This window comes from Pseudopipra pipra, chromosome 3, assembly GCF_036250125.1.
Source record: "Pseudopipra pipra isolate bDixPip1 chromosome 3, bDixPip1.hap1, whole genome shotgun sequence".
In the NCBI taxonomy this organism is placed as follows: Eukaryota; Metazoa; Chordata; class Aves; order Passeriformes; family Pipridae; genus Pseudopipra; species Pseudopipra pipra.
In genome coordinates, this window is record NC_087551.1 from 109,319,349 (window position 1) to 109,332,796 (window position 13,448).

Below are 13,448 nucleotides of genomic sequence, written 5' to 3' on the forward strand. Positions count from 1 at the left end.
CAAGGAGAGAATGAAGTGGAGGAATAAATTCCCAGGGGATGGAGGGACTTGATGGACAGCTATCAGGAAGCCTTTAAGGCATCAATTTCTCTTTTTCAGCCTCATAGGTAAGGTAGGCACACACTTAAGAGAGTTGCTTTACTGAGCAGCCCATGTAAAACCCACATTAGGTGCCCGTGTTAGGTGGACAAGGACTTGCTTCCACCTGCTTTATGGTTCCCTGATTTTTTAAACCAAAGAACCCTCAAGTTGAGTGTTTTTTTAAGGTGCCCCACATGCACCTATATCCAGCAGATTTGCAGCCTTTGGCTTTCAGGAGATGAAGTGAAACTGGTGATTTTTGGCTTCCCAGTGGCAGATGAAGGATACTAGGAGAAAGAAAGATCAGTTCTGTCATCACAGAGCCTAAACGGAGACCAGTGGAAGTGGATGAAAAACAGGGGCTGCAGGACCTAGGGTCCCAACAGGGAAATTCATCCAGAAAAGAAGATGATTGGTTTTGTAATTTGAACCTTTTTCCAGTATTCCTATGGATGTGGTCCTCAACCACACCCAGATTCCAGCATATGTGAAGGATATAACCCCTTCTCCCTAAAGGATATTAAGACAAACAGGAAGTTGCGGGCAGGAACATACTTGTCTTGGGAGCTGAGGTCTGACAGGTACTTCTGCCAGTGACAGGGGAAGCAGTTGGTTGCTCACCACCCCATCTCAGACCACTTTGACAGGCCACAAATGTTCCTGGTGCTAAGTCAGAGTGGCTGGTGTGAGATGAAACATATCAGGTGACAGGTAGAATTTATATCTTAGAGGAGAAACAAGGGAAGGAACATTACGTCAGTTCTCAGCTCTGTTGTTCTTCCCATTTTCTACTGATTATAACCAATTTCTTAACCCAATTTTAATAAAACATCAAGAATTAAATTACCAATTACTGCAATAGGTGAGTTACTGAAGTGTATCCCAAAAGCAGCGTATGAAACTGTTTCTGTTTTGTGAGATTTTTGCATATGTGTTCAGGTGGATGTGAGTGCTGCTCTGAGTGCTGTGGGCAAATGCAGGAGATGCAGCAGCATAAGGTGCCTTACCTGGAGGAGCTGCTTTTGCAGTCAAAATGCATCTGCAGCCTCAGGTCTGGTACAGGAATCAGCCCAGGAAAGGTGTGTCACCTTCAGTGCTCCCAGCATCGTGTTGTTTAATATTGTTATATTTCTCCCCTTTGATCACTTGTTGTAGATGAATTTAATTTCTCTGTAACTAATTTAGAGCATCATACAAGGCAGTTCTCCGTGCTCATTATAAGGGACTTTCCTAATATTTTTTTAGCTAAAGTTTGCCTCCCTCTTGCTTTGGCTTCAGTTTTATGAGTGTGTTAATTACTTTCAGTTATATTACTTGAAAACTCATTAGTGCATTTTCATTAAGCACATTATTTTCTGCTGTTTCTGCCATTTATATTGTTTCTCCCTTTTATTTTCCCCAAATTTGGGCAGTGAGAATTTGAGGGACATGTTACAGAGGGAGAATTCCCCTGTGGCTAAATAATTTTTTGCCGATGCGTTTGTGGCCGTGGATTTGTTTCAGGTTTGCATATTGCATATCACTGCTATTAAGAGCAAAAGCCCTGAATGGATGATGAGGGCTTCTGTTCTGACAGTCAACAATTCTGAAAAATCGCTAGGCAGGAAGCTCCTATTTGACTGCATGTGTCATTACATGGAAATATAAAAACCTAAAAATTGCATTATTCTCCACTGTCTCCAAGACTCATTTTAGAGCAGCTATTTGGATCCCTGCCACATTATCTTCTAAAAAAAAAGGGACGCCTGTACTTGTGATATTGTCTAAAATGAATCTTCATCCATGGATTGTTAACTGTGCATCCCTTATGGTCAATGGCTTAATTAAATCAGATACTGATGACCTTAAAACCAATTTAGCACTTTTATGCATACTCTTTTCTGTTTGCTTCATGTCAAATATGAATGCAATGGTGAAATCTTATTCCAGCATTAACGTTTGCAGCATCCTGCAATGAAGCACAGTAGCTTGGTTGCACAATGAAAATTAAATGGAAGCAACTTATTCTGGCACAAAATGTGCATTGCTGGTCAGTTAACTAGAGTAAAAAGAGCCATCATGTTGCATTATGTTGTAGGTGAGATGTGTTCCACAAGCTGAACAACTGAAATATATTAACAGTTGCCTGCCCATAGTTGCTATTGGATATTGCTGCCCTGATTTGCAAGAATAGTCTCATTGTATACTCATTAAAAGAAATTAATCAGTGGAAGACATCTCAACAAAGATGTCCAGAGTTTCTGCACCTTGGACTATAATGAGATTTGAGAGGCATATACAGAAAACAGAACCAGCTTTCTCTGGGCTTCTATCAATGTTTCAAAAGCTTAGAAAAAGCATTAATTAAACTGTTTACCAAGTGGCTGAATTTGTAGGGTGTTAAAAGATACATTTCTACCTCTGCTTTTCTTCTGCTTGTCAAGCTACCTTTCTGCATCCCAGCCGGCTGTTTCTGCCTGTCTGTCCTGCCCAGTCAGCTCAGCTCACTCCAGTTGCTGTCCTTCCCAGGTATGACACGATAACCAACCAGTGGGAGACCATCGCTCCTCTGCCCAAGGCCGTCCACTCAGCCGCCGCCACCGTCTGTGGTGGGAAGATCTACGTCTTCGGAGGGGTGAACGAAGCCGGGCGAGCTGCGGGGGTCCTGCAATCCTACATCCCTCAGACCAACTCCTGGAGCTTTATAGAGTCTCCGATGATTGGTAAGGAACACATGGTGTCAGAGTAAACAGGAGTCTGCACTGCACAGGTATTTCGGTGCCTTTGCAGAAAGCAAATGCTTTGGGGGTGGGGGGAGATAAGTTTATAAGATATTGGCAGAAATGTATGAATAGGATACTAGAGAGGTGCCCATCTGGATCTCTGCTGAAGGCAGTTGTCACTCATTAACACAGCCAGTTTCCAGCGAGAAGTGAAGAGTTTAAAGCAGAGGAGAAAGGAAATCAGTTATTAGGTATGAACAATTAGTAATTTTAGATCCAAAAAATCTCAGAGTTCAGTGAAACTTCATCCTGGCATCATGTGTTGCTCCATGTGGTTTCACAACACTGCTCAAGTAATGGATTATCACTCATGGATTTGTTAAAATGCCGCCTGTCCTGTAGGAAGTGGTGGTCATTCTGAACTGGGACTTATCAGTGGCGTCCACAGGCATATGTGCTTCAGAGGCTGAACTCATCAAGATGTAGTTTATTGAAACTGTGTTTATTAGTTTGTGATGCCCTTGAACTCACCAGACGTTTTACTGAATAAGGAGCAAGACGAGAAACCACATTTTCCAATGTACCAGCCAACATCAAAGGTGTCAACTTCCTTCCAAAATTAGGAGAACGCTCAGAAGTTTGCAACTTATTTGCTTTATGTGGCAATTTGCACCCTGAGTGTTTAGGCTGCCTTTGGAAATGAGGTTTAGTGTTCAGCCTGGCAAGGACATTGCTGCAGGGTAAAGCTGTCCTGGGCTGCTCTGCTCTGGGCTGGGGTCAGCCTTTGGTCTGGCTGCACCCGAGTGGCCACAGACACAGCACTCATATGGTTATTACAGAGAAGCTGCTTTTGAAGTGGTTTGCTTTCACATCCTAGATCACAGAATAATAGAATGGTTTGAGACCTTTAAAGGTCATCTAATCCAAGCCTCCCTGCAATAAGCAGGGACATCTTCCAGTAGATCAGATTGCTCAGAGCCTTGTCCAATCTGACCTTGAATGTTTCCAGGGATGGGGCATCTACTGCCTCTCTGGGCAACCTGTTCCAGTGTTTCACCATTTTAAACCTCTTGGTTGCATTGAAACTGTGACATGAGGTGCTTCATTTTTTAAAAATCATAATCTCATTATTGAGCCATAGAGCAATACGAGTAGCAGATAAGAAATTATAGAAGCACAGTTATGAGGTATTCAAGTAAGGCCTAAGCATATTCAGAAAACTAGAATAAGCTGCTCTTTTTATTGTAGCTTGTTAAAATGATTACAACTCTTTTCTTGGGGTTTCCTACTAGATCAGGTCATGAGAAGCTGGTATGCTGTGGCTGTAGCCTCCTCTGCACCGCCAGGCTGTTTCCCAACTCCCTCTCTGCTGTTGGTGTGCAGCCTAACATAACATGACATGCATATGATGCAGCATGAAGCGCCCAGCGGGAGGGCGTTAACCGGCGAAAGTCATGTTTATGTAATACAGCAGCACAAACAACCCTATTGCCTGGCTTTTTCCATCACATGGCTACAGCTGCTGCTGTTCATTTAATCCACTGACTGACAGTATGAGGTTTTCCCGGACTCACAGCACATTGCAAAAATGAATGCATTATGCAAAGATGTATTCCTTTTCCTTGCCATAATAGTACAAGTGCCACAGGAGCTAAGAAATCATTCCCTGGGCTCGTTATACTGTCTAGCAAGCGTCAACATCATGCGTGCTTGGAAAAAAATCATCTAAACCATCCAGAGTTGGGTCCGTCACCCATGGTTCTAATGGATGTGCACTGTTATTTCCTAACAAAAATACATGAAAGACACCGGCAAAGTTAAAAGATGGTATTTATGTTTTCTTGGTGTAAGCAAAGTTCATTAGTTAAGCTGAAGGCATAAAATATATGATAAAATGTGGAGTTCTTTGTTGGGTAATGCATAACATCAATTTACTTGCAAATAAAATAAAATAACACGGAGTCTGAAAAATGGCACCCCCATGGAGAATGTCTGGGAAAGTGAACTGATGTGATGCCTGATCTTCACAAAAAGGCAGTGGAATGTTGGAAATATATTTTCCTTTCTCCAGCTCTACAAAAGCCATAGTGTCACCTGTATTTGTAAAGTGTCCCCCAGGAACTGGATGCAACACCAAGTACAGTAGAGTCTAAAACAAAGAGGGAGTAGAAGGAGCCTTGCAGTGCTTTTTTGCAAAATGGAGCTGGGATGAATCCTGCTATGATCTCTGCCAGGGTGCCTCTGACAGCCTCAGAGCCTTTTTGTGTTGATTTGTGAATTCTTAAGCTGTCCCTCTGAGCTAAGTGAACTGAGATGTGTGATGGTGAGTTGTTATAAGGTCACCCCAGAGATCAGTGTAACCTGTTGGACCTCAAATAGGACAACAGTTTGTTTAAAAATGCCTCAAGCATGCTCAGATATGCAACAGTAGCTGGAGGTATTGAAAGCAACCAGTGTCTCTGGAGATTTTTAGACCAGTAGTACCTGTCTCAGTTCACTGTGGTACTTTATGATAGTGAGTCTGACGCAGCATGGCACACATTTGAACCCAACAGGTCCATCTCTTTCAAACCATCATGGTCCAGACTAACTCAAGGCAACACTGGCATCAATCATGGCAAGGGGGAGGCTCATATTCGTCTAATCTAAATGGAGGTGAAGCCAGCTGGATATTGACGTCCTACCTGTGCAGGGGAGAGACCGTCTGGGGGCTGATAGCAAGTCCACACAGTTCAACCCTTGCTCTCTTCTGCCTGGATTTCTTCTAGGAATATGCAGTGAATTCACTCCCAGTTTCCATTCATTCTTTATCCTTCCCCTGTCAGGAGGTGTTGGGATGTGGATACCTGCATGCAGTAGGTGTGACAGCAGGCTCACCAACACGCTGCACATGAATGCTGTGGGAGCCTCTGGGCAGGTGTTGATTACACACATCCATATTTGGAGAGGAGAAGGTGTTTCTCAGTGCCCCATCCTTTGCCCCACCTCAGTTCTCTTCACCTTTGGAGTTGACAGATGTCCCTGCAGCAGTGCAGCCCACAGCTTGATGTTACTGGGATAAGGGAACCTCACAGGGCTTTCAAATTGCGTATTTTCAGTAAACCACCTTGCACATCACCTTGTGTTTTTATCTGTAAAAACCAAAGTCCTACAAGAGTAAATGAACCCAGTCTATGTACTCACAGCACCTGCCTTTCCATTTCTGGCCAAGCTGTCCTATATAGCTGTGCTAAAAGTGTGTTTCATGCCAAGCTTCCTGAGGTTTGTCTTATTTAACAAGATGGCCACAGACATGCTGAAGTCAGGGATTGTAAGTAAGCCTAATTACCTTGTCACTGCCTTTTAGTTCACTTTGTGCCTTCATGCCAGAGCACTAAAATACACTTTTTGATACCCTTAACAGTCAGTATGGAATTACAAGTTTTTATTAATGTTTCTGGCTTGTAAGAAAAACAGTGTTTAATCATCACCACTATTAAATTTTAAAATCCTGTGAGAACTAGAGAACGGAGCTCTAAGTTCTGGGAGCATTTCTGGTTTCTAATCCAAGTATCTAGTTCCTCACCACACTGTTTACTCCTGTAGTGGTTTGTCCGACCAAAGCAGGACAATCACAGGGCTAAGAATACAACACATGTCTAGAAAACTGCATTAGCAGCATCTATGCAGTTTTTTAGTGCACTGCCCACTGGCTTATTTTAGTTAAAATGCATAATAATCCTCATTAATTTATTTTTTGACTTTACAAGAAAAATCAGATATATGTCTTGGCCCTCTCTCGAGGCCAGTAATTTGGTACTTGTTGGAGGGTTTGTTTGGCTCTCACCTGCAAGTCCCAAAGCAATAAGTGTTCCATCTTGTCCTTCAGTGTATTTTTCTTCCCATGACTAGTTCTTAATTTTTTTTCCCACTAGTAATCTTGAATTTTACTTTCCTTTGTCTCACCCAGTTCTCCTCTGTATATCCTCCTTTCAGAATGATTTTTTCCACTCCTCAGTGTGTTCCCCTACATGTTCTCTGCCCTCTGCCGAGCCAAATCAGTCTTTTTGTGTTTGCCCTTTATCAGATGTCCTCCTTTTCACTCCTACCTCCATGGCTGTGCTTTATCCAACTCTCTTCAGCAATGTTATGCCCATAAATTTGATGCTAAAACTGCCCTGCAGTGGCAGGTGGAGCCTCCTGTTTTGGCACAGGCCATCCCCTCCACGCATACACAAAATGTGGTGTTTGCAAGTGAGGACACTCGACTTTAGGGTCTCCAAGGAGGGTTTGCTCAAGGGTCAGTGGGGAAACCATAGGGCTGGGTGGCTGGTTGTGTAATTGGGAGAGACCAGCTCCCAGGAGAGCTTGGAGCCAGAAGGGCTGACACCCGAGACTCCGCTGTTCATGGCAGTGTCTGCACTTGGGCCTCATGAGCTATGTTAAGGATCAGACCACAGTCTCCCAGCTGCTCTGGGATGTTATCCTATCTGTGACTGTGCCATTCTTGAGCTTGTCTGCATAGTATTCAAGAAGGGGAAGAGGCACTTACTATTAAAAGCAGGCTTAGTTTGCGTTAACTAGTCTCCTTTCTCTAATCTGCTTCATCAAGTGCATCAGTCCCCCACTGGCCACCCACGCCTGCCGGGAGACAGTTTGGTTGGAGTTATGCCTGGGCTGGTGGTGTGCCCACATTTCTTCCTCCCTATAAAAATGTTTAACTACCTTGGTTATAATAACTTTTTTCCATATGAGGTGCTGCTACCATTCATTGTAATGCCACTTCAGTCTCTGATCGAGCTCATTACTGGAAGGCAACATAAGATCTTTAAGCAATCATGGAAGGGAAAGTAGAACTGTGCTACTCGACCACAGAGAGATTCAAGAGCCATGGAACATATGCCAGACAGCACTCTGTCCTTCCTAAGTGAGGAGCATGGTGGCAGGTTAAATTATCAACCCCATGTGAAGTACACCTCTGGGTCAAGGGTTGCCATGGAGTGCACGCTCCTTCCTGCAATGAGCTTCACAGAATAGAAATACAAGCATATTTTCCTGTAGCAACAACAAAAGAGAGTGATATTACAATGTTACCCACTTGGGTAGATTACCTTTCACATATTATTTCATTTACATTTATTCTGCCTTTTAATCTCAGCTGTGTTTGCTGCCCGGGACAAATCCTATTTCAGATTTTCCAGCCAGAAATTAATTAGTATATCTGACAACCCCCTTGACCTTTGGAGGGGAAAGGAGGCTGCTTCTCTGTTTCCATGCTTCCTCTCCCCTCTCTTCCTTCCTTCCAGCAGTCTTTTGAAATAACCAGTGGCCCCACTGTATCCCACAGAAGCCTCTGACCCGTAGAAACTCATGCTCATGCCCAGAAGCATTGACTAAAAAGCCCAAACACAACATGCTTTTGCAAAATTAGTCTCCCCAGCCACCTGCCTTGCTCTATGACCGTGTTAAGGACTTAAAGCAGCAAGAGAAATTGGAGTCTCCTGAGAGTTTGCATGAGGGTACCGAGCCCTGGAAAAGACAACAACATGGGAAGAGTGTGGGTAGCACCTGGGATGAAGTAAGGGTAAAGATTGAAGGTGGTCATCCACACCTAAGTATCAGGAATGATGGCTGGAGGTTTCCAAAATCCCTGTATCTGTGAACAATTTCCATCTCCATGGTAACAAAACAAAAATAAAACCTGCTGTTTCCTCTCTACATGTCTCTGGAGAGGTGTCCCTTGTGGTTTTCCTGCCATACCTTCACCAGGATCAGGAGACTGTTTGCTGTGAACTTCTCCCTTCCTGAAAGAAACAGCAGAGATTTCTCTGTTCCTCTATCTCAGACTTACCTGATACCAATTTATGAAATTGTAGCTAAAGACGAAAGAAGTAAAAAGACAACAGATAGAAGATGTATTGAAAAATTGATGAGAATCAAACGCTACTGCCTCTCAAAAAAAGGAAGAAAAAGAATATCAGACTGTCTGCCTATTCAAAAAGAAAAAAAAAAAAGTCACTATAGAAATAACCAAGGGGTTTCCCTCTCATTCTTTAACAAAAAGGAATGTGAAGTCAATGATTCAGTCCCCTGAGAAGTCGCTGTTTCTGCCTTGAGGGAGCCCCAAATAATTTCCCTGTGAGATTTGGGAGCTGAGTTCTTTTTTTTTTTTTTTTTTAATGTGAGAGTTTCATTCTCCTGCAAAACAGTGCTAGTCACAGAAAAAAAATCAAGAAGATGTGATAATTAAGTATGGAAAATTTCTGATGAGTTTCTTAAGTGGAAAAAATGTCACATATGCAAGTCTGATTTGGAAAGAGACAGGAGCTGGGTTGTTAGGACAGATAAGTCCTTCTGATGAATTATAGTGGCTTAGTGGCACGGTAAAGAAACTGAATACTCCTTGTTCTATTTTCTGGATGAATTAGTTTCTTCCCATCTGTTCCCAAGGATCAGTGACATTTTCCTAATACAGTCGTGGTTTTTTGACACATGCTTGTAGATAGGCAGTGTAATAGGAGCTCAGCTTTAACCCATAACATGTTTTGTCTGTTTTCATGCCGAGTGCTGCACCTCTGTACATCCCCCTGGGCACACAACAATATGGGGTAGGATGAACTGAGCCAGACCACCCCATGGCCATGCTGGGACAGAAGCAGACACCACAAAACCAGTCTTTTCATTCTAGTTTTACCAGTTCAAACCTCAGTTAAGGAGATTATCTCTCTTCTGGAGATGTTCATCAGCTTTTCCTTACCTCCTGTCAAATTAAATCTCTGTTAAATATTTAATGGATAAGGTAGTTTTACAAGATCCTCAGGGTTACAACACATCATGCAAGAGGTTTAAGCCCATCTTTTTCTGTGTTCATAAAAGGACACAGTCAGGGTGTTACAGATCTGGGAGGAACATATAAACCCCTTCAATGTTTTGTAGAGGCTGTTATCAGAGATGTAAGAGCATAGTAAAGATGATATCACAGCTCCTCTCCAGCTGCCCCCAGCTCCCTGCACTCAGGCAGGAGGTTGCAGGGGCTGAAGCCAGCAAGACTGTGTCCAGGGTGATTCTCTGTTGGAGATGCAAGAGGACCAACCTTTTCTGAGCATATAAAAATGCAGATTCTGGAGAGGCTTTAACTTATAGCTACATATGGCAGAATTTTACATGTCTTCTGACACCAGGATGAGCTGAAGGGCTTAGGCTCTTGCTTCTCAGTGAACTGGTTGTGAGGCTTATTTTAACCCAAAGCAATGTATTTTCCTGCCTTTTGTTCCCAGACACTGCTGATTTGTTTCACAGAAATGTTGATTAAAAAAACTGCATCGCATCAAGACAGACACCATCATGAGAAATTTCAGCCCAACTGGCTCATATTTAATAATGTGCATATGGTGTGCTAGCAGAGTAAGGGACAGGCCAACTAATTAGATTAGAATTATTTTATTCAATAATTTATGATTAGTTTTACTAATATTTCTAATAATGCCACAGCTAACACAAGAATTTTAAAGCATCCTCAGACAATCTGATTGAAGTTGACTCAGGATAAGAGACTTGCTTAATTTCAAACTCCAACCTCACACAGTTTGTTGCTAAAATGCAGGACTGCTTGGAGATACACCCATCTGAAAATAAAAGTGCAGGTGAATTTATGAGACAGATAAAGGCAAAAAAAAAAATCAGGTCTCAGAAAATTTTCTGGATTATGTAACGTTCCCACAAGCAAAAGCAGAAAATAAAAGAGAATCAACTATTGGATACTGGATATTATTAAGGGGGTCTCTGTGCTGTGGGTTTCTTTTGTACTTAGCTGCTGCACAGGCATGGGAAGCATCTGAGTTAAAATTTGCAGCAATTTAAAATTCTGAAACAATTTGACATCTTAATTTCATGTGTAACAGAGGAGCTTTCGTGGTGACTCCATTAGGCTTTAGGAGAGGATAATTGTGCTTTACCAGTTTAGAGGGAGGCACATACTAGGGGATGAAGGAGTGATGAACTTTAAAAGTGCCTCTGAGAACTTGAAGAGAGGAGAACAAAACTAGGAAAGGTTTCCTCATTTTTCTTTCCCTAGCTTTGGAGGTTTAGAGAAACGTGACTTATCTATAAATAACGGGAATGTATAAATAAAAAAACGGTCTCCAAACCTGAGCCTAAAACTGATCTCAGTGTTGCTTTCCATTGACAGATAACAAATATGCTCCTGCAGTCACTCTCAATGGGTTCATCTTTATTCTTGGAGGAGCTTATGCACGAGCAACCACCATCTATGACCCAGAGAAAGGCAATATTAAAGCAGGTCCCAACATGAACCACTCCAGGCAGTTCTGCAGGTGAGAAAAACCATTAAAATGGAATTACTGGTGCCTTAACATTTTCTGCTGATAGATAAGCTAATTAAAGTGAAGGGGAGAGGGGAAGGGAGGTGTGAACCATTTGGGCTTTTTCCTCATCTCTTTTTTGCATGTGTTCAGGGACACAGCATTTCCCAAAGTGTACATCCAGGACCCGACTATGGTTCATGTATCTCCTCACATTCAGGCACAATGGATCACGGGAAGGGATGTGTGTTGGGCTCCTCCAGTGACTACAGGAATGCTGTTTTCCTCAGTTTGCCATGTGTAACTGGAGGATGATAAATATCCACTGTAGAAGAGACCACCATAATGTGGAACATATTTTTGCTAACTAGCTATAAGGTCCTTAAAAAAAGTACTGAGTAAGCATCACACACAGATATTAATTATTATTATTTATTAGGTGTTTTTGATTGCTTTTTGGGCTTACTTCCCCGATCCCAGTCACAAGCTGAACAAATTTCCCTAACTGGCTGACAAAAATAAAATTTGGCACCCATTGCAGGTACTGGCAGAACTTAAAGACCTTTTAAATAGTTTTACATGGCTGCTGCTACAGAAAGACGGGCTTGTTTTGGGCTGTTACACAGGCCAGCCCCTGGCAGAGCAGATCCCCATGCTGGGGACTGGCTGAGCTGTTGGTTTCCCTGGAAAAGCCACAGCTCGTCAGCAAACACTGCCACAGGCACTAAGTTAGTGTTTGTTATCCGTCTGATGCAGGAAAACCAGGACAGAGGGGATGTGCCAGGCAATGTCCAGACAAAACCCTGGCTGGTGTTGGGAGGACTAGCAGCAATGGGGCAGCAGCAGGACCTGCATCTCCCAAAAGTTCAGCCAACAGCCCTTCTCCTTGCCCCAGGGGTGTCCCTGGCCCCCATTCTACTGTTCAAAAACACCTCCACATTTTAACTTGTTGCATTTACCTTTCGCTTTGGTGCAGATGAGAAAATGCCTTTTTAAAAAAGCATGCTCGGTTTTTCTCTGTTTGCTGGGGTTTTTTTCTCGTTTTCACCTTCTTTTCCCTTCCTTTTATTAATTTAAGGGGCACCCTCTCTTGGCTGCTGGAGCAGATATTGCTGTAAGCAAAGGGGTCGGAGCAGCCAAGCTCCACCCTAAGCCAGCTCCATCCCAGTGGTTCTCTGCCATGTGCCCTTGTGCTAAGGATGTTTCCTCCCAGTCCCTCTGCTCTAGCAGAAGGCAAAGGAGGATGAGGAGTGCAGTGCTCAGGCAGTATATAATAATATTTTTCTCCTGAAAACCAGAACTAATGTGTACAGTGCAGCTCAGGATTAGAGCCCTAAACTGTAAAATGAAACACAAGGGACTTGGACATTTGATACATTCCTACATCTTCCTGTTGAGAGGGATGAGTTGCTCTTTGAATATCTCGGTTTTCTAAAAAGTAACAAAAATCTGTTAAATACAATTCAAGAGAAATTGCATGGCTGATTTCAACCAGGGGCTGTTGGCTGAGTATCTCACCTGAAAACTTCCCAGGGTTTCTAACGTGAAGGGATGCTTTGCTCGGCACCCTGAAGGAGGGAATCCAGTGGGACACCTTGAGATGGACCAAGGAGAGTGAACCAATGACCTAAATATTACCCAGTGCTTAGGCACCATAATAAACTGGCTTTGCTTAAGTAGAATTTGCCACTCATAAGTAAAAAGTAACTTCAAACTTTTAAAGTAAATTTTTTCTAAAGCAGTAGTGGACAGGAAACCTACATTTATAGTGGAATAGTCACTGGAAAAGGAATAATCCAGTATATCCCAATTGGATGCCAAATTTAGGCACCATTTCAAACATTTTTGAATGTTCTGGGAAACAGTCAAGGAAAAATATTTCAGCCTAAAGAAAGGATGTAAAGCCTGTGACAAAACCTAAATAAATCAGTATGTACAGAAATGGGGAAAATGGGAGCTTATCAGTAACAAATAGGTTAAAAACTGGCTGCTGCTACAGGAGGCTGAGAGAACCAGTGAAATACTGAAGGATAATAGAAGTAAAAAGAAAGGTACTTTAAATCTTTGGGAATCCAATTTGTAATTTTAATCAGTTATAAAACCATTAGTGATGAGGCTGATTAGGTAGCACAGTGTAATACAGACCAGTTGGATGGTTGTTTCTCATTTGTATTTGGAAGGGAGCAGGAAGGTTTGGTTCCATATTCTGCTATGAGGAACCAAAAGCAGTCACTGTTGGCAGCAAGAGAAGATGTGAACTCACAAATGAAGTTCTCAGATCCAGCAACTCAGCTGTCTTAGACACAGGTGTCTTTAGAGATTCTATTGTGAAGCTGATTGAGCCACTAATGTTGATTTTTAATAA

General features: G+C 42.5%; 1 protein-coding gene across 8 annotated transcripts in view; it reads left to right on the forward strand.

Annotated features, from left to right (window-relative positions):
• KLHL29 (kelch like family member 29) overlaps window positions 1-13,448 on the forward strand; it is a 392,255-nt gene that overhangs the window by 367,542 nt on the left and 11,265 nt on the right. For 7 of the 8 annotated variants that reach the window (XM_064650633.1, XM_064650638.1, XM_064650632.1 and 4 more), the window contains 2 exons: window positions 2,590-2,783; window positions 10,951-11,095. In XM_064650633.1, the coding sequence (XP_064506703.1) occupies window positions 2,590-2,783; window positions 10,951-11,095 (339 nt within the window). The remainder of the gene's footprint in view (window positions 1-2,589; window positions 2,784-10,950; window positions 11,096-13,448) is intronic. The other variant, XM_064650637.1, reaches the window with a different exon arrangement.